Source organism: Eucyclogobius newberryi, unplaced genomic scaffold (assembly GCF_026437365.1).
Source record: "Eucyclogobius newberryi isolate DKJ021-1_F unplaced genomic scaffold, fEucNew1.0.hap1 SCAF_11, whole genome shotgun sequence".
NCBI classification, from domain to species: domain Eukaryota; kingdom Metazoa; phylum Chordata; class Actinopteri; order Gobiiformes; family Gobiidae; genus Eucyclogobius; species Eucyclogobius newberryi.
The window spans coordinates 15,018,876-15,040,577 of NW_027315735.1; the positions used below are offsets into that span (position 1 = coordinate 15,018,876).

The 21,702-nt window shown below is 39.6% G+C and overlaps 1 protein-coding gene across 10 annotated transcripts in view; it reads left to right on the plus strand.

Annotated features, from left to right (window-relative positions):
• The window catches only part of atp8a1 (ATPase phospholipid transporting 8A1), an 89,503-nt gene that overhangs the window by 14,162 nt on the left and 53,639 nt on the right, over positions 1-21,702 (plus strand). For 4 of the 10 annotated variants that reach the window (XR_011924682.1, XM_072436052.1, XM_072436050.1 and 1 more), the window contains exons 2-11: positions 2,680-2,797; positions 9,527-9,626; positions 11,373-11,471; positions 15,770-15,815; positions 15,967-16,007; positions 17,106-17,179; positions 18,610-18,679; positions 18,761-18,888; positions 19,177-19,288; positions 19,363-19,534. Coding sequence is in view for 9 of the 10 variants with exons in the window: in XM_072436052.1 (XP_072292153.1) it covers positions 2,680-2,797; positions 9,527-9,626; positions 11,373-11,471; positions 15,770-15,815; positions 15,967-16,007; positions 17,106-17,179; positions 18,610-18,679; positions 18,761-18,888; positions 19,177-19,288; positions 19,363-19,534 (960 nt within the window). In the remaining variant the exon portion in view is untranslated. Of the gene's footprint in view, positions 1-2,679; positions 2,798-9,526; positions 9,627-11,372; positions 11,472-15,769; positions 15,816-15,966; positions 16,008-16,633; positions 16,708-17,105; positions 17,180-18,609; positions 18,680-18,760; positions 18,889-19,176; positions 19,289-19,362; positions 19,535-21,702 lie in introns of those variants that run through there. The other 6 variants (XM_072436054.1, XM_072436058.1, XM_072436053.1 and 3 more) reach the window with 4 other exon arrangements.

The window sequence follows — 21,702 nt, forward strand, 5'->3', positions numbered from 1 at the left end:
CACGGTTCCATAAATTGACCTCTTTCTAGCGACTTCTAACACGAGACACCGTTGGCTGCACACAAAAGGATGCCAGTGACCTCCTCCTCGCTCATTAGACTTTTCCTCTGCAAACATCGGCGTACGTCCCGAGTCTCCCCGATGCTTCTAAGCCCGCACATCTTCACCTCCGTGCTAATCCTATAAACCACCTATGCCGACGTGACGTGCCTGCGTGCGCTCTTGCATAAGCGACCCGGGATAGCCAGCCCTCGGTTCTCCCTGCGACCGAAGCACAAGGGTTATTTTTAGCCCCGAGGCACATGCTGAAGGGGACCGCCCCGCTTGTGAGTAAACGACGGGGGAAAGCAGCAATGTCGGGCTTTACGCTCGTCGGAAATCTGACCCCGAACCCAAAGTGGGTCATTAAAATAACAAGAGAGGTGTAATTTAAGCGTTGAGCTTTGTGCAACATCAGTGAGAATGTGTTGCGCGTGAGGTGAGAATAAAGCGCAGAAAGAGTGGTGAAAGTTGTGTGACTTTGAGAACGGTGCCAGCCTCGACTTTGTTTCCTCTTGACGAGCAGGAAGTCTGGCCCGCAGCGGATCTAAGGCCTTTTACTGGGGCATATCCGCTAGGGTTTGGGTTGCACTCCTTTGTAGGGCACTCAGGTTGTTGTTGTTGTTGTGGTTGACGTCGATGCCGTAACCTGGAGAGCTTTAAGGATACCCCTCCTCAAAGTTTGGAGTATTTCAGACGCCGCGCTTGTTGCAGTTGTCGAGGATATACCCGGCTGACCTTACCTGGTAACCTGGCAGCCGTTCCCACCTCCATGTCAGGACTGGACCTCTCTCCGCGCGCTCATGGAAATACACACATGCAACCGGAGATGACCGCGATGCTGATGACTTTGAGATTTAAGCCAGCTCTTACGCCACTCGTAAGGATACGAATACAAGCATATATACTAAGTTTGGACTGGACAGGGAAACATGAAGCCTTTATTATAGAATATGAACCCTTTCAAATATGATATGTAATACAGAAAGCCACCACCGCCTTAGTTCTTAATGTCATGTTACTGAAAATTCAAACTCATTTTTTATACTAAAAGGTTTGATACTATTTGATACTGCAATGTGAATTATTATACATTTATATCATTACATTTTCAACACAAGGAAATAAGTTTCTAATCGCACTTTGGTTATAGATGATGTCCATTCTAAAACAATTTGGGAAATGTCCAACGTTCTCCTTTAAATTGTATTAAAATGTATTTTGTATATGTGTTATGTATGTATGTATGTATGTGTTTAGTATTGATTATTTGGTAGAAAGAAGCTGTCAAATACATTCATCGGTCAGTTACTTGCTGATTTCTCCCTGCAGCTTTGCCAAGTGCCCTGTCTGTGACCTTATAGTTGGACAATGGGAGGAAGTGGACAATGATGGATTCATGAATGAACAAACGAAGCCTTCAGTAAAGCCTCTAAAATTATAATGGTCACTGTTCTAACTTGGTGAACATTATCAAAATGTTTGGGAGTGAAAAGCGGGAATTATTATAGCGGGAACTTCCAGTGAAAAAAAGTTATTTGGGGTATTGCATAAAACATCTGCGTGCCAAAGTAAAGATAAAGGTGACCCAATAACAATAACGCGTGGTGTGACTTTTTTGGCTCACCAGTGTAGATTTCCTCAGGGTCATGACTGTGTTTTGGAATGCCCCGAGTCAGCACTTTTCAATAGCTAAGGTGTGTACTCTTGCCAGGATTATGTATAAGACATGTTTTATGGTTCACTAGATACTATAATGATATATTGCATGCTATTTTTAATTATTTAAGAATCATTTGTACTCACCTTTTGAGCTCCACAGCACCATTAATCAGGTGTGGCTTGGTGGTGGAGTGGATAGCACACATGCCTGTTATGTGCTGCAGCATTGTGAGTTTGAATCTGTTTTCACTGTCTAGCCATCCCCTTTAAAAAGAAAAGGAAAAGCAAACATTTGTAAGAGACTGCATAATGTCGCTTGAGACTTTTCAATAGGCTATTCATTCTATCAGAGCCAATTGTTATCCAATTGGGAATGTTGTTGGATTGGAACCCTTTGGAAGCAACTATCTGTGCAGTTTCTTTGCCATGGTGCAATTTTAGAGTGAGATGACATAATAAACCTTAGAACTGAGAGTTAAAAAGCAAATGTTGCAGGCAAAATACGCCTATTTTCTGGCCACAGTGCGAAATGTCCATTGAGATGCATCAGCCAAATTTTAAACTATGTTAAAACGTAAACAAACCGGATAAGTAGCCGGGTCAGTGATGGTAAAAAAACATTTATCCCTAGATTTCCATAATATGTGACAACACAATCCCAAGCTCTATAGTTGGGCGGAGCTTACAGTCCATTTTGATCCTTGTTCTTCACTCACGGTTCAACATCGGGTAAAGGGCCTCCAGTTATATTTCAACTGCCAGAGCGCTCTACATTCTGAAGGAGATCTATCACAGAGAAGACACTCCATCTTTGTTTCACTCACACCACCATCTGCAGTCTAGTGCGATATTGTCTAGTAGTTTCAAGGACATCCGCACACGAGCCAGCCCAAACACTTCAAAACACTTTTCATCTCACTTTTGTTTGGTCTCAGTGGGATACCTCTTATAGAATATCCCTTCTTCTTTCTGTTGCAGGATATGAAAAGACAGCAGACACCACATCGGAAAAGACATCTCTGGCTGACCAAGAAGATGCACGGCTCATATATCTTAACCAGCCACAGTTCGCCAGGTTTTGTAACAACCGTGTCAGGTAAGAGAGTACACAGATATTTTCTCTAATCCTACCAGTTCTACAGCTGGCACAGTGTGAAGTAAAGGGTTTCATTAAAATATATATATATACTAGTACGTTTCTTATGGTCACAAGCTGCTGAAACACTACTTCTGACCAGTTTATAAGTGTAATATTGTCTAAAGTGTTGTTCCGAGCACCATCCAAACTTCTTTATGTGACATAGATTCTCATCAAATTTGCCAATGTTTTTTGGTCCTCAAACCTCTAGTAAATTAACCCAAGTTTTGCAGCAATTTTGAATATCCTCTTCCAGCAACGTCTATGTTCTGTTCTAATGCGGCCCATCACAAAGTTTAGACATCCTTAGTTTAGTTCATATTTTGGAGGAATACACTGGACTATTGTAATGTCGAGTCCCACTAATGAATTAAAAGTATATCTTGTTGATCTTCATTAAAATAATAGTGAAAGTATAGTTTTTTTTGTTTTTAATCATAGCAAATTGTGATGGATCAATACAGTAGGATTTCTTTCCCCATATCGTCCAGTCTTACTTGTGTACAAACGTCATACATTGGCTTAAGTTTCCCTCTCAGCCGCTACCAACCATTCCATTGGCTTTTGTTTGTCCTGTTGTTATTTAAAACTGCTAATGTTCACCCCTGGGTCATCTATGTTTTGTGAGCCCGGCCCCACATACCTGCTTGTCACTGCTGTGAGATGTACGTTAACCTTTACGGTCACAAGCATAACGGCTAAATTAAGCCATACCGTGTTTCAGCCGCTCACATTGTACGCGTGATACATGAGACACTTTTGTGAGACACGAAGTAACTGACACAAGCTATGGAAACACAGTTGACACTTTTACACAGTGACACATGCAACAGTATTAAAGAAACACATTGGCTCACTTCACACACATCCTGGAAAAGATTACTTTGCATATAGACTTAACCTTATTCTTATGCTCAGTGGTTTTTTTACCTTGTATTTTAATTTGGCTCTTCTTTTTGATCTTTAATGTCATGCTTTAATCTTTGACAGTATGCTTCCTCATATTTTTTATTAATACTTAATGTTTTATGTTTAATATAAAGTAAAATAAATAGAATAAATTAAAATGAATTAAAACACATATTAAATTAAATTAAAAAACATTAATGAGGATTTTTCTGCGTTTGTTATTGCTAAGTCTGACTATCCAATATCTAAATTGATTGATGTTTGCATTGCTGCTGCATGTGAAACTTTAGCCTGTGCAGACAAGTGCACGAGAAAGCTACTGAATTATTTACCTTTGTTGAACCTTTGTCTGATCACAATATCCACATTTGTGTGAAGATTGATTTTTATCCCTGGTATTTATCTGTGTCAGCAATATGTTTACACTTCACCTACATTCTAAACCTTTAAGGCTTGGGAATGTCTTTGTATTCATATTGTGTTCAGTTGTGTTTTGTTTTTACTGCATTACCCATACTCATACAGAACAGGAGGCAGTTGGAGTGGCAACTGTAGAAAATCCTGCTTTTGTGTGTGCTTGACATCTGTTTTGGGCACATTTGCAATTCAAAGACGAAATGCCCTAGTCCTCATTTTTCAGGTGCACTTGTTCACCTGGCATGGGACCGGATCCTACCAACAGTGAATCTAATGGCAGCATTTAGTGTTAGCATCCTGCCTGCACTGTAAAGTCCTTTCTGTCATATTTAGGCATATGACTAACCCCTCATATTCTGTTGCCGCCATGTATGACTTCCAGATTGTTCATTCAGCCATAGGGCTTTTTGGCAGACCGGCCCAGAATTGAACGATGATTAATTGCACAATTGAAAACAGCTTTAATCCCACAGCAAATGGAGTGGTGGCACGAACTCTCTTCCAGTTATGTAGGCGTTAAGTGCTGACTGTGTTATGTGGGACGCCAGGGTTAATCTCCACAGGCCTGAGTGGACACTTATAAACACTCATCATGTTATTAAATGATAATGTGATAACTCAACAGATGTATTAAAAACACAAACTTGACATTGAGTTTGAAATGCCCAGACAACATGCATTTTCTGTATTAGATGCTAGCAGCAGGGCAGCTTTATGTTTTCTCTGTGGTGCAAAAAAGTTGAGTTATTGCTGGTAAAATAAAATAGTTCTCAAACTGGCTAAATTTTTTAAAATTCTTTTGTGCCCAGTATAAATACAAACAAACTGAACAAACAGAACCAGATCAAGTAAATAACAAAATAAAGGAAATGGAGTTGCTCAATGAATAAACCAGAAAATAAAATGTCATGCCCCTGTGTAGGTCGCATCTGTCCTATTGTAAATGTTGTAAAGTTATTTCAGTCCAGTCCTTGATCATTGGTCCTTGGTCATCCATTATTTTGTTATTGCCTTTTTTGCTGTAGCCAAAAGTACACCTCACATGTATCCATCGATCATCTCCATCGCCGGAGCTCTACACCCAAGCTACATAGTTCTAAAGTCAAATTGAATGTTGTGTCAAAGACAGTCTTTTACCCAGTTTTCATGTGTCCTGAGACAGCACTATCACTTGAAATTGTCAGCAGAAATACGAATGACTGGTTTTGTTTGATCAAATATGGAATTTGTCTCAATTTTACAAAATATACAAAATAATTGACTCTCTACTTGACACAGATTTCAATGCCAAAATGACAAACGGACCTTTTCAACACAAAATAGTACTTACCATATGGTCTTTTCTTCAGATAAAGTTCAAGATCATTTTAAAACTGTTAAGGAAAGGTCAAATGTTGTATTGTTTATGTGATAGTTTTTAAGTATCAATACTCAATCGATGCTCATATTAGTATCTAGTGTCGTACTAGATACTACTTTTGCTAACTACTCTTGTACCAGTTTTGTAAATCACTAAGCACTATGTGTCATTTCCCTTCAATACAGTCCTAGTCAGAAGGATCTTGATGTGCACCTACTCTATGGACATATGTTGAACCTGTACTTTGTTTGTTGTTATCAAATCATCAAATGGAACATGGTACAAAGCCTGTGTAAAAGGCATCATACATCTGCATTGTGGTGGTTGCATAAGCCTGAGTTGTTAGCTGATGGCCTCGCTGATTTGATTATCCCCTTTTGTGGTTGGATCCCCGTCGACCACGAGCTGGCACACACCAACCCTTCTGAAGATGCACTACAAAGTATGAATAGTCTCGCCCACTCGATTAGATTACTTAGTTGGCCTGCCTCTTTGGGGGTGATTCATCTTGGCTTTTATATTTGTTTATACAAGAAATGGTTGTAAGGCAGATAAATGGCTTTACTGGACAAGTCTGGCAAGAGCCCGTGAAAACCATTCCATAATGGCATGATTGTGGCGCCGAATTACATCCGTGATCATTTTATGGAAACAAATCCAAAAATAACCTCAGTACTATGTAGAACGAGCTCTTAATTTCACATACGCTGTGAGCTATAAACAATACATGCAATTTTAGATGATATTGTGAACGTTATTTTGAAGATATGCAAAATTTGACTAATGAGTAAAATTTATAGGAAAAAATGCTACAAAAAGAGCTGATTTAAAATGAAAAGTTATGTTGTAAACGTTCAAACATGTCCAATTTGTCTGATAATTAAACCTCAAACTAATATGTATAAAGACATGTTTAACCTCATTTCTGTTGGAGTGACAGATTCTGAATATCGTCATCAGGACATTCCAACAAATAAACAGATGAGATGAAGAGAAACGGCGCTCCACCTGTCGGACATGTGGTTTAAATATAGCACCACTGGCTATGTTTAAATATGGAAAGGAAAAGCATTAAGAATCAATGCCAAAGCTTCAAAGTGGAAGTTGTAAGCGAAAATCTTGTCTTGCTCCTCCACACTGTCTTGATCCTGATTCTTCTGCCAGGAAATAAAACGTAAGATCTATAATCATCCATTAAGGAGCGTGTCAGGTGATCTCTGGAGGAAGTCATGTAGCAACCAGAGCTGACAATGCCCCACCGCATCCATCAACTTCAGATCGGAGGAGGCTGGAAATCAAAATGGATCAGAAGAAAGATTATGATCCAACCAAGTAATAAACATAGGAAGGACATTTGGACCAGATCAGCCATTTGGAGATCAGTCTTCCTTTTCTGTCTCTCAGGGGAAGCTCGTAACAGTGCATTAGCTCGCTCAGGCTGAATACCCAGTGGACACACCTTTTACTTCGCTCTAAATGTGCTCAAGTTATTGTACTCTGCTTTGGATGATGCATGACAACATACAGTACTTCATTTAGAAGCCTTTATCATCCGTCATGGACCCACATGTACAAAGGAGTGCTGTTTACTGTAATATGATCCATCTGAAATGTCAACTCTGTGTATTTGCACTCACCTTTCAACCCGAGCTTTTTTCAAATGTTGACAGGTTGATTAGAGTATGCATCAATCGTGATACGTTACGTGACACACACCTGCCAGCCCAATCCAAACGTATAAAGACGTTCTGAGTGTCTTTTATGTTTGGTGAATTTATGAAGTCCATCACTGAAACTTGTTACCAATATACAAACTAAGTAGTACTGCTTTACTTGTCTTTTTTCTGTCCGTCCAGTGTAACATTGTCATGTTAAGACGAGACAGGTCTTGTACTTACAGTGATGTTTTATCATTATTATTTTCTTCACTGTACCATAGACGTCGCAGAATGAGCAGAACATTCACACATTAGATTGGTGGGTGTAGATGGCTAAAAAAAAAAAAAAATCCTGTCACGCCTTTTTAGAGCCAAGATCACCATTTCAGTTTAATCGCAGTTCATACAGAATCTTTTCATGCTTCATTAAGGCGAGACACGGCAGGCAAAGGTGTTTTTTCATCAGTGTTTTTGTTTTTTTTGGTCATTTTGCTCTAAAGAGAAAGTTTTGCCTGGAAACTACAACATTGTCCGGTCCGCATGTAAATATGTTTTATTTAATTTAATCATTTTAAGATTATATTGATTCCATTGCGACAGTACAAGTCAGTTTTATACTAATGCTTTTTTGTATTTGATATGTCAACAAAATGAAGCAAGAAGTTAAAACCCAGCTCTTTATAAATGTTTCAGATTCTGAGGTCCCACACATTTTGGCCATTTTTACACAAAAAAATGCCTTATTTATATATGAAAACATTACATGATGAAAAACATGCATTATATTCCTACATTTATGTTAGCAAACTACACATGAAGTTTCAAGTTTATGGTGTATATATTGAAATTTGAGATAATTTCCTCTCCACCTGCAGTGTCTGTGTTTAAATCCACCCGTCTCTCCTGTCTCTCACTCAGACAGATGATAGGTGTGTGTTTGAACAAATTGTCTTTGACTGTCCTAAAAAGTGCTATGTATTATAAAAAAAAAAAAAAAAAAAAAAAAAAAAAAAAGCTGCATTCAACTGAAAAGCCTTGAATGTGTCCTGACTATCTCCTCGAAATTAGACATGTAGACTCAACACACAGCCCTCGTTTGGTGTTTACTTTACCTGGTCCACCATTTTAAAATCCTTGTTTACTTTCCCTGGCTCTCCATTGTAAGATCCATATGCTGTCCTTTCATGATGCGCTGGCTGCAGCCTCATTGTGTATGTGTGCCTGGTTTGTGCACGGGTGAGTAAGCAAAGTATGGCCAGTGGCAGAGCATATATCATGGCATATATCATCCTCCAAAGTGGCTGTTCTGACTGGACCTTTAACACAGCCGTAAACCAGAATGCTGGAGGTCTGATCCTCAGGCTCCAGAGGGCTCCACCTGCTCCAGCATGAAACCAGCACCAGCAGCTCATGAGCCCACCAGCCCACCAGCCCATAGGCCCACCAGCCCATAGGCCCACCAGCCCATAGGCCCACCGCAGCAGAACGCTCATGTCTGCCTGCTCCACCTTCTTTATAACCCTTAGCTCTGGTCTGCTGTAGTCATCAGAGCACATAATGACTCTCCTACCTCTGTACTTGGACCTAATACTATGGCCTTGTTGTTGTTGTTTTTAATGACTCAATTTATTCTTATAAATTGTCTTGTTAAAATGCTGTTGTATTAATGTAACTTTGTGTTCAGTGCATTTCATTGTTTCATAAAGAAATGGGTCTGTCAAGATGGAAAACAAAGCCATCAAAATGACTGTACAAGACTGTAAAAGTTTGAAAACGAATACATTCATAATTTTTGAAAGGAGGTTGAACTGAAGTGGAACATAAAGTGTATTGTATGGAGAAAGTGGGGTAAACCACAGATTATTACAACATGTGAAAAATCCAGAGCCTGGTTTGACAGGTTTAAAATAATCTGTTTATTATAAAAGAGCTTATGATGGAAACTTGGCATTTTTGATGATTGCAAAAATCTGGATTTTGAGGTTTTATCGGACAAATACTCAAAAAAAATATGAATCCCATTATAGTTTTTTCATTTTATTTACAGACTTATTACAGACTTTTTTGTGAAATTCAAGTTCAAGGCAAGAACACTGATAAACATCTTTTTAAAATGCATGTTATAAATGCATAAATAACTGTTTGACTTTTGAAATACAGAATTTTAATTTACACAAATAACCTTACCATTTTTGGAAACATATCTCACTATTCCCTGTATAATTGTACATCAAACAATGTTCTTTATCATCCCTTATGTTAAACTGTACAATTTCTTTCCATTTTCTCTCCCTTTTGCCCTCTGCTGTTATTGACACTGCTGCTGCGTGATGCCGACTGCAGCACTGCCAAATATAACGTCCTCACCTTCCTCCCGCGGTTCCTCTACTCTCAGTTCCGGAGAGCGGCCAATTCCTTCTTCCTCTTCATTGCACTCTTGCAGGTAAGATGTATCGCCGCTGCCATCTTGGTCTGTCTGTCTTGCTTACAAACCAGAGTGCTGGAAGTGTAGCCGATATATAGATTTAGTACCTCATTAGCGCTAAATCACACTTCTCCCTGGCCGTAGTTTTTGCTCCGTGACCGGTGTGTTTGTTCTGGCCAAGACACCCTCTTCCTAAAGGTCATGGCTGTAATTTCATACACGTGTGCAATGGCTTCCTTTCATATCTGCGCCTGTTAATGAATAATACATGTAATACTATGTGTGCCACTAAATAAAACCACATTTGCCTGTAGCTATAAACCGCTATATGTTATGAGCTACATTAGAAGATCACTGTTCCCTGTCCTTGAAGTATTAGTATTATATTATAGTATTAAATATGTTGTTACAATTTTGAAATAAAAATCATTTAATGTTCTTTTTTATATATTTGAAAATGAATTTACTTGATAAAATGGTAGCTGTCCTCAGTTGGTCTTAATGCAATGCCAAAAAATATTGGCCTGTTTCCAAGCTGATATTTAGACAGTTAGATATTACAACTGTCAATCAAAATTGTACTAAAATGTGCATGAAAACAGTAAATAGACTATAAAACCGACCACAAAGTGCAGAAATATTATCTTATATATTTATTGGCAAGATCAAAGTGCATTTTTTTTTTAATTTAAATGTTCAATTAGCTCTTTTATCAGCCTTCTTAAAATGCATTTTCTTATTATAAACGATGTACTTGATTTGCCAATTAACTCCTAAACAACAATTTACATAATATATATATTTTTTAATGTAGCTCTTATCTCTAGTGCAGGGTTCTCCATGAAGGTGCATTTGCTTTGCTTTGAGTGTTCCACAGAAAGGCATTCAACTTTTATCCATCTCTCAATTCAATTTCACATTTTATTGCTCAAAAATACAGGTAATAATTGAAAACCGGTAAATTTACTGTACTGTGAATATGGTCCCTCTCCATGGATCAGAACTGTAACTTGGCCTGGAGATGGAGAAATATAATGCCATCTCTTGAACATTACAGGCAAAGGAATAACATTTCCAGAGATAAACATGTTACTGCACCAATATTTATTTTACTTGTGAATTTCAGGTGAATTTAGAAGACAAATATTGTTTAAATCCTCCCAAAAAAGGGCCGAAAGTCACTTAAGACTTAAGTCACTTTGCCTTTTATAAGTGGTCAATAAAGCAAAGGAAGTAGTCTGAGATGTCCTGCCCTCTCAAGCGGCGCTGCTGACAGACTAGTCCATGTTAATGAAAGGTTGCAGAATGGAAACCCGCTCCAGTGACCTTGAAGTTGGGTCTTTGAACAGCAGCCAGTGTGAATCTTCATTACCTGCCCCGTCGATGCTGCGACCTTGAATAAAACATCCATGCAGATGAGCCAGACGAGAGCTCCATTTTCTCCCTTTTCCAAGATAGTGAGTTACAGTAGCCGGGGAAGCAGTAGCGATTCATTGGCTCGGACTTATTAATGCCACACGTCTTTGTCATGTACTTTTATTATAATATAAGAAACCCTTATTCCACATGAAATCAAGAGTAATCACTGCAAGGAGGTGTAGAATATTGTTAAACTAAGCATTTTTTCTTCTATTTGAATCTAATTGACCCATGTTTGGACCTCTGTATTCTATTATACAGTATAACAAGCAAACTAACAGGAAAAAAGCTGCAGATGAACCATATACACTGTTTCTAAGAATGTTTTGTTGTCCTTTGTTTCAGCAAATTCCAGATGTCTCTCCCACTGGGCGCTGGACGACACTGGTTCCCCTCCTCTTCATCCTTGTGGTGGCAGCTGTCAAAGAGATCATTGAAGATCTGGTAAGAAAATCAGTTTTTTGGTGTTGTATCTGTATTAAATCCATCCTCGATTAACTTCTCAGCACCACCACTAATGCGATAACCGTTTTATTCATTCGGGTGTTATTTTGTCGCAAAGAAAAGCATTACTGTGGCGTGTAATCAAGCCACGGATACCGAACCTTCATTTAAAAACACAGACTCAGCTGAAATAAATGGACAATCTACAAACTTTCAACAGCAAATTAGCATAAGGTCATCATCCTCATTAGCATTTTGCTCCTTGGATGAATTTGGTCACAATCTTGTTTTCGTTTTCCATTCATTTCCCATCCTCTGTCGTAGCGACTCGTTTGTATTGTTTGAGTTTGTTCATAAACACACCACATGTTTCTTTCATTAACAACGGAAAAGCGCGTCCCCCTCGCGGAGATCGGATCGAGTTGGATTTTATTTTCTCTTCACAAAACATTCTGATGTGTTCCCTGTGGGGCAGAGAGGAAGTGATGCTTACAAGGGCTCAGCAGGAGATCTCCCAACATCCAGACGAACAACCAAACACAAACGTGGCCATTCGAGGTCACAGCTGAGGCTTCACTGGCACTTCTGGAACATAAAAAAAACAGTGAACACCTAATGCGCAACAGCTCTTCAGTCAAATTACGTAAAACAACTGTGTGGGCCCAGAAATTATGAACAGATGGCTGGAACTTGTAAACAGTATAGCTGATTCGTTGTTTGGAAGAACAAAATCACATGTCTGGAAAGAGTTCTGTCGGAAAAATGCCTTACTGTATTTTTTTTAAACGCCATGTCAAAGTGTGGGCTATTCACAGGGAAATACTGGTTGATGGACATGTTGTGTTTGGCAGGTGGTCCATCATTATCATGTGTTTTAGGGCTGTATTGTACTTAAATATTGGACTGAGATTAACAAAGCACCGCTGACTATTTTTGGCATACAATATTTGGGCCTCAAAACTCCTGCCACGGACAAGAAATGGATACCTTTGGAACATGCGTTTGGCAATAGAGAAAAAGGCCATCATAAAAAAAGAAATGATTGACACAAACTCGACCAACATTATATTTCACATGTGTAAAATGGGGGGAAAAAAACACATTTGACAGACTTTGCATGATGTTTTTTTGTGTTCCTGTTTTTTCTCTGGTCATGTTCTGTTTTTCTGTTCCGTTTTATATATTTAATCACGAAAAAGACAGTACGAAAAGACCTCGATTACACCTCTTCCCTCTTCATGCATCAGTAAACTCGCTCAGGCCATTGTGACGTTGGTTATAGAACGTAGCATGCTACAGTATTGCGGTGACCCTGCAATGCGATCCTCCCGTGCGGTTCCCAGTGGGCAGTTACTCTATACTATTAGCTGCTACCTCCTCGTGAAGGGGACAGCGCAGCACTTTTTCCTCTTGAACTGTGGTGAAAAACATTGAGAGTGAGCGGAGATGACTGTGTGTGCGGATGAAGGTCACCAGCAGCGCACACGTCTGGTCTCCGTAGTGTTCTGTCCCTCACGAGTTGACCTGACAGGGCATGATCGACCCCAACTTCATGAATCATGCACTATGGACACACTCTGCGCCAGCTCACCTTGTTGCCTCCCATCGCACTGCAGCAGACAGTGAAAGCGATCCGATCCAACTTCATTTGTGCAGCACATTTTACCAGGACAAAGTCTCCAAAATGCTGCGTTCAAAACAAGCTCAAGTAAATAACAGAAAAACAATAATAATACATTAATAAATAGGTAAAAATCAAATAAAAAACAATGTAAAATATCAATCGCAAAAGTGCGTTTTTAAATGAGACTTAAATGCATGAACTGAAGGTGTGTTCAAAGTTTAGGGCCGACTACACAAAACTGCAGTAATGTATATCTTATTACACATTTTCTGACAAACATTGCGATTGTGGTTAGATTTGCGATTAATTTAATTTAATAGGATTCTGTTCAAAGTGCACATTTTAAACCCGCCCTGGAGCATTAACGTCTAAAAGAAGACTGAGAACTTTAAAATAATGTTTGTAGAAGTCTAAACTACAGAGTTAGCAGCTTTTATACATAATTGGATTCTCAATGGGCGTGATTGAGAGGCAGATTAACCAATCAGAGAAGGCATGATCCGCTTTTGTCTGCACACAAAAAAAGCAAATTAGCAGCTGTGTTTGGACCATTCCAAGTTAGGAGCATTTGTTTTTGCTCGCTTTTGAACTTTGGGGGGGACTGGCTGGTCAGGCAACCCACTAACCACACAGCTGCCTTTTATTGCATTCAGTTTAGTCTATATAAGTCATGTAAGTGTATAAATATGTTGATCAAAACCGTATTGCTGATGCCTCACCTCTTTTTATCTTTTATTTTGTCTGTTGAACTCTACAGAGGTCTGATACTGCAGTGTTTATTCTTGCTGTAAGCTCTGCTGCTGCACTGTGATTACACACATCATCTAAATACAGTTACCTCTCCCATTCACCAAGTCCACCGGGACACGAGGGAGAGCCAATCACAGAAGGGTACAAGGATGAAAGGAGAGAAAAACTGCTTCTACCCCAATGTATAGAGGTTTTAGTGTGGTGAATGGAATTGGTTGACACGGATAGATGAGATGACGAATTATCATTGTTTTTTTTGTTTTATTCTGGTAACTTTCTGCTAGAATTCTCAATCATAATTCCAATGTAGGCTGTTATGGGAAGTGAAAAGGAAGAAACTAAACCGCTTACAAATGGTACAGATACAATGTTAATTTTACTTTTTTGAAGGATAGTTTTGTCATTGTAGATGCAGATGTTGGTAATCTCACCTAATTATAACAAATTTAGAACAATGTTATTTATATTCCTAATAACCACTATCCTTACTGTAGATCCTTTTATGTCTAGAAAATATTCAACATTCCTGTGAAGTAGACAATAATACACTTCCAATGATTAACATGACATCAGTTTAAAATACTAATGATTTTAAGGGTTTATAATAAAAAAATAAGTAACAATTCTGAATTTCCCCAGTACAAATGCCAGTTAGTTTGCTTCTCTATTACTCATAGTAAGTAGTAGATTAGACCACTGTAACGGCCTGCTCACTGGTCTCTCCAAACGAGCTGTAAAACAGCTGCAGTACATCCAGAACGCTGCTGCTCGGGTCCTGACCAGAACCAGGAAGTATGATCACATTAGTCCTGTTCTCAGGTCTCTGCACTGGCTCCCTGTGGCTCAGAGAATAGACTTTAAAGCAGCTCTGCTTGTGTACAAGTCTCTCCATGGCCTAGCACCAAAGTACATCTTGGATATGTTAGTGCCATATGAACCATCTCGGACTCTGAGGACCTCAGGGACCGGCCTCCTGCTGGTGCCCAGAGTCAGGACAAAACATGGGGAATCTGCGTTTCAGTTTTATGCAGCTAAAATCTGGAACAGTCTTCCTGAAGATGTGAGACAGGTTCTACTCTGACAATGTTCAAATCTAAGCTAAAAACAGTTTTGTTTAGCTGCGCATATGACTGAAACAATTTTTTCTTTGCACTCTTCTCTTTTGTTTGTGATTTTATTTAGTTTAGTTATTTAGTTTTTATTAGCTCTACAAATAAACTTGCCTTGCCTTGCCTCATGGGAAGGATTTCTAGCCTCAATTGTATTTGAGCTTGACAGAAAGTACAATTTGTAAAGTAAAGTATGCACTATATCTGTAGATTAAATGAAAAACGATTGTAATATTTTTCAAGCAAAACCAAAAACATTTTCTGGAAGTATTTTTCATAATATACTATTAAATAAACAAATATTGTAAAACACAATAGTAAATGTGTTTTAAACCAGGCTCTGATTTTCATTTGACTGAACCACCTTATGTTTGTAATATCCTGGTGATAATCCAAGTTTCTCCATTGAAATCACATCATGTTCCACTTCACTTTTGCCTCCAGTTGCCTCCATTCCGGAACTGAGAATGTTTTTGTTTGCACGTGTTAAAAGGGTCTTTATAAACAGGACTGACTGAGCTTTCCTATCCCAAATAGTTGTATAATGGCCGTGGGTTTTAGCATCCGTTCAGTGTTGTCCTGAGCTGCTGCCGCACTGCACAGGGAGACTATTATGTGATAATGGTCTAAACCCTGTCCAGACCGTGCAAAGGTGTGAAGAATAAGTATTGCCACTCACCAGCCCACTTCAATTCTCTTTCCCATTAGTCCAAAAGGCCACAAAACCATGCCAGCAGCAAACAAATCCGCTTTGATCTGCCACGCTTTCTCCAAACTGTGAGGTTCTAACCCGTCTACACTTTTTGTCTTTTCAGAAACGTCATAATGCTGACGGTGTAGTGAACAGAAAGGAATGTCAAGGTCGGTAATATTATCATCTAAATCAGACTTCATAAGGAAATGCTTTTTTGTTCAAATCTTGTAATAACTGTTTTTTTCTTTCTTTTTCGGCTCCTTGTTTTGCCACTGTTCGTCTGACTCACTGCCACATTCCTCTCATTACTCATCACAGTGTTGAGAAATGGTGCCTGGGAGATTGTGCACTGGGAAAAGGTATGTATTATTCTCTGCCAGGCCGTTAAGACATTATATTATAACCCGGGCTACACAAAAATATGAAAAAGGTATTGCGCACGGAGCAGCTTCACCGTCCGCCGCGTTGTTTGCAGACAAAGAAACCTTGTGCGCTCGGAGCAGATAGAAATACACTCCAAAACAATGATTCCGTATATGGAGCTCCTAATTAAGCCGGCGTTTCCATGTGGCTGGTCATTAGAAGGTCGTGATGCAGGACAAAGGGCAAATTCTTCCATCGCTCATAATGAGAACCATTTTTCACTTTTCAATTTTATAGATGGGACAGACGGATGGAACGTGTAATTCCTCTTTATATCTCATTCCAAACAAACTTCATGTACAACCTCATAAAGTATATAGAATGAATATAGTCTGTGGTCAATATGTAAAAGTTTAAAATGTCGTCATGCATTTTATGAAAGCAGTTACTCTTTTTTCCCCCTGTTCCAGCTTACTAAATTGTTTAGTTGTACATATCTGCTTTCAAGCTACTCGTTGTTTGTTTACAGCGATGTATTATTTCCTTAAATATATAACCAAATAGTGACAGCCCAGATTCACTTTTCCCAGTTATCCACTTTGTAACCAGTTTATTTTCACAGGTTGAAGTGGGCGATATTATTAAAGTAAATGGCAGTGATTTTGTTCCTGCGGATGCTGCGATTTTGTCTACCAGGTATAGGCGTCCACCGCGCTGCCTGACAAACAGGACCTCCTCTCCCTCTTGCTCTCTCAGCTCTCACTAGAGAAGTGCTGGTTAGATTCATGTTTGGATTTTACCTATGGCTTAAACCAACCATCACTTCTCTAAGCGGGCTTTAGTGCAATGTTCTGACCAGAGTACCAATCATGTCTGCATTTATGCTCTTCTTCACCTTATCACAAACCATCTCACCCCGAAATGGTTTGCCAAATCATCTCCCAATGACTGAAACTCTCTCCCTTTTTGTGTTTGCTGTTTGTTTGTCTGTGTCCCTCCTTTATTTCTCATCCTCCTCTTCCTGCCCCTCATGTGAACAACTGCCACACGTCCTCTCTCTCGCCCCCTGCTGGTGTGTGCTTTGGTAATATCAGGTGGCTGTTGGTGAAGTAGTCAGAGCTGCAAATGGGGATCACCTCCCGGCTGACCTCGTCATACTGTCGTCCAGGTCAGAAAATCAACCAGTTTTACCAACCAAACAGCCGTGGGAGAGATTAGGGGCTGTGGACCCAGTGGGACCGCACACACAGTATCATTTGACCCATGTATTATTTGTTATGTGTGCAGCTAATACTTTGTGAATAATAATGTTTCAAATATAGCTTGTCGGGAACGGCAAATTTTGTTTTATACACATTTTCCATCGTTTTGCTTTTTGCACGGCTTTGACTTTGAATGAAACGTGTGACACTTTTGCATGTAATCCCGATGCAAGATGAAGCCATTTTAGTTTATACTAGACACCAGAGCAGAGTGAACTGTTGCTTTTTAAAACACGGCCCAGCTCTTAACAGCAGAGTGTAAATGTCTTATTGATTGTGGTTGGGCTTAATGTCAAAATCGCTACGCCGTGTTTTTCTTTACCCACCTGTGTGTTTGGGCCAGCTTTCTGTACACATAAATCACAAGTTTAAAAGAGAAACTAACCAACAACTCAGCTCACCTTAACATTGGCTTGCTCAGCTCTCTCTGTGACTGTGCCCACGTTTAGTAAGCGACCCATTTGTCTGCCTGCTTAGTCGTTCTCGGCCTGGCTCCTCATCAGCCCATGTGACGTGTCCATTCACTCGTGGTTTCTCTTCCACGTTCAAATCAGAAGTTAGAACAAACAAAGATGCTATATCAAATGCATTTTTTCACAAAGGTGCACTATGTAACTTTTCTGGTGGAGCTTTGTCTGTAATATTCCACAGTATTGCATTAAACATATCTATCTTGCAGTTATACAATTTATTAAATGGGATATGTTGCAAAAAATCAATGAATTAGATAACTAGAATGATCAGATAACCCAATAATTGGATCAGGTTTTTGGTGTTTGTTTAAATGTACAAGAGAACGCTGATCATCCGAAACATCAGGTGAACATCAGGAGTAACTGGCTATGTTCACGTGCACTGCAACATCTGATTATTACCAGATTTCTGAACCTTTCAGGTTATTTAAATGACAAGCAGACTGCAAAACTCAAGAGATTTTTGGTCTGCATGGATACGTAGCCAGTGTAAGTGAACAAACTTCCAAAGCTTGAAAAAACAAAATTCATACTGCAAGCCGGCTCGCTTCTCCACAGATCTGCCTTGTAACTTGGCCTGGTGGCAAAGCAATAACATGTCCATGGAAAAAGGCAGATACGGCCCTCCATCAGAAAAGTACCTTCAAATACTGCCGCTTTTTATGACCACAGTTTGAGAATATAGCATCTTTGTTTGTCGTATGTTCAGACTTGGCTAAACATAAATAACATATACTTCAGTTACTACATATTAGATTAGTAAAACTGTATTATACTTCATTTTGATTTCATACATACATTCTAGTTGCACCATTTCTTCAGTATATCAGCTGCAAGCACGTGCCTCCTCTTTATCCCAACAGTGAACCACAAGGTATGTGCTACATTGAAACCTCCAACTTGGATGGGGAGACCAACCTCAAAATCAGACAGGTATATGATGACCGTGACGCATTCAAAGATATTAACAAACCCTCCAACGAATACATAATGGCACTATCATTTCGTTCACAGGGCCTCCAGGTGACCTCCGAAATAATGGACATTGACAACCTCATGCGTCTCTCTGGTCGAATGGAGTGCGAAAGTCCAAACCGCCATTTGTACGAGTTCGTGGGCAACATCAGACTGGACGGTCACAGGTACAACTCCAAAAAAGCTTTCCTCATGACCCGTGTGCTACATTTGACGGTAACTATTGTGGGAAATGAGTCTAACATTCTCCAATTTATAGACAATTAAACTTAGAAAACCTTCGCTTGCCTCGATGTGAAGATTTCTGGATTGCATTGTTAGTGATCAGATTTAAATGACCGTTAGTTTTGTGACGAGCTGTGATATTTCATGGCACATTGATACTGTAAGTGAGGAAGAGGATGCTTGTTTTGCCCGTGTGCTTTTGCGTGGCTGACTCTGGCGTCTAAATGCAGCACTATGCCCCTGGGGCCGGACCAGATTTTACTGAGGGGCGCCCAGCTGAGGAACACGCAGTGGGTCCATGGAGTGGTCGTGTACACAGGGCACGATACTAAACTAATGCAGGTACAGTCTAAATGAACACAAACTGCAACTGTAATTGTATGAATAACTAAGCCTGTTTCTGTACGTGTTCCCAGAATTCCACCCGCCCACCTCTGAAGCTTTCCAACGTGGAGCGAATTACCAACTTTCAGATCCTGGTGCTGTTCGGCTGCCTGCTGGCCATCTCTCTGGTCTGCTCCATTGGCCAGACCATCTGGAAGTACCAGTATGGCAATGATGCCTGGTACATGGATCTCAACTGTAAGAGTCCCAGAGCACATGCTGCATCTATTTCCACATATTTTGTTTCACTTGTTCCATATAAGCTTATTTTCTGTCCGATCTTAAGTTACCTAAATGCTGGTATGCGTTCTGTTAATTTCTGTTGCCTCAGTTGAACTACGTTTCACATTACAAGTGAAATATGTGGCAATGAGGGAATGCTTACATTCCCTTTAACTGAGAAATGCTTAGATGTGTTTTGATGTGTGTGTCTGTTAAAGAAATGGTTGAATATCACTGCGCTGCTGTACTTTTTGTTTCCTTTCTAATGTTCTGTTTGATTTTGTTTTCTTTGTTGTCGTTTTTTAACAGCTCCAGGTAACAACCATTTAAAAGCCTTGGCCATCCGTGAATGACCCTCCCTTACTAACCCCTTACTGAAGCTCTGCCTTTGCTAAGCAAATGAAGCCCCCTATCCTCGCCCCTTAATGGTTGCCCAACATTGTATGGGCCATGCCATGGACAAGCACAAACCAGGGATTCAACAATAGGTTTTTCCCCTCCAGCTCTTACTCCTTTGTCTAGTTATTTTCAGTGCCTGATGCAAACAGTGTCTCACTTTTCTTTCATTTTTGTGTATCGTTAAACACTTTGCACTTACCAAGCTTCAGACCCTCAACAAATTCTGACCCAATATCTCGCAACTATTGCATTATATGAAAAGAGTTGTTTTTAGTGGATGTCATTGCAGAGATCTTGTTTGATACTTACTCTTACACATGGTGCAGAATATGGAACATTTAGTCTGTAACAGCTGCCTCTATGGCATGGAATAAACACCTTTTACACATGTAAAAGTCTCATCTATTCGACAGTTCAGCACAAATCGTTGCATTGTAGTGGTCGGTGCCATTATCCAGAATACGACAGATCAAACTGACTTTAATATGGCTGAATAGTAGTTTAATGAATTGCTCTGAGATTGAGGAAAGTCTGAACCTGGTTTGCAAAGTGATTATCGTGACACATTGGCCATTTCTCTGTAACCTGATAGGTCTGTGTAGGAGCGGTTGTGCCCTGGTCAAGTACAGCTTGCTTTGTGACTTACACTTTCCTGTTTGGGGGATTTTACATTGGCATGAATTGGCAATGGTATTGGTTTATTGACACTTCAAGCATTCAATTTTGTTCAAATTATTAACAGAAATGTAAGTCATAAAGCAGGTCTCCATCTTGATGATTGTATTTCCATAAGGGGAGGTTGAGGCTCTGTCCAGTGCATATTATCCAATCTGTGACAAAAGAGAGAGGTGGAGAGGTTCCATTTGCATTTAATTGGACCACTTTCATTTTATAAACAGTCAATCTTTTCTACGGTTTACTTAGAATTGACAAATTGGCACATGCATTGTTTGCCGGCCCATATCACACCAGTCATATGACACACACAGTCTATTATTATGCACACGTCGTGAATAATTGATTTGACTTTGACCCATTGCAGAGTGCTGACACTGGTCTTAGCAGGCAGTATGTTTTTACATTGTGACAACTTCACTTTATGGACACCGGGGGCAACAGTGAATAATGTTGATGCCCTCTGCACCACTAGCTAAGGCGGGTTGAGCTTTCATCACAAACTTGCCGACATTACAGTTTTTAAAATGCTGATCCGAATACTGACGGAATAGCTTTTGTATGCATAAATTATTTAGTCAGATTTAATTTGTGCATCTCTCTGCATAACTGCGCAACAATTAGTTATTCTATAGCATATTTTGCCTTGTTAGCCGTCGCAATAGATTTCATTTTGCATGGTTTGCTCCAAGACACATTTTGTAATCTTAACAAATGAGAGTGAATTCTATTGAACTACAAATTTGTTCCCGGCCTAAACCACCCGCCCTTTTTCACAATTTGTTGGTTGTGAATGTGCTATGGACTGAATCTCCCCCCTTTGTCTTGAGAGCACCTGATATATCTGTCTTCCTCCCCACTTCAGACTAGTAATCCCACCATTATGTGTTGTAGCAGTAGCTTCATTCTTGCCACCTCCGTTGTGCCATCCCTTCTTTTGTTTTTCGCAACCAAAAAAAAATCAAAAAATCATCATTATTATGGGGACGCACTCTCCCTCTCAACCTGCAATGCTAAGATCAAGGCTTGAGAAGGTAACAGTTATACCTGCAAGCTGTGGAAAGGTAATTCACCTC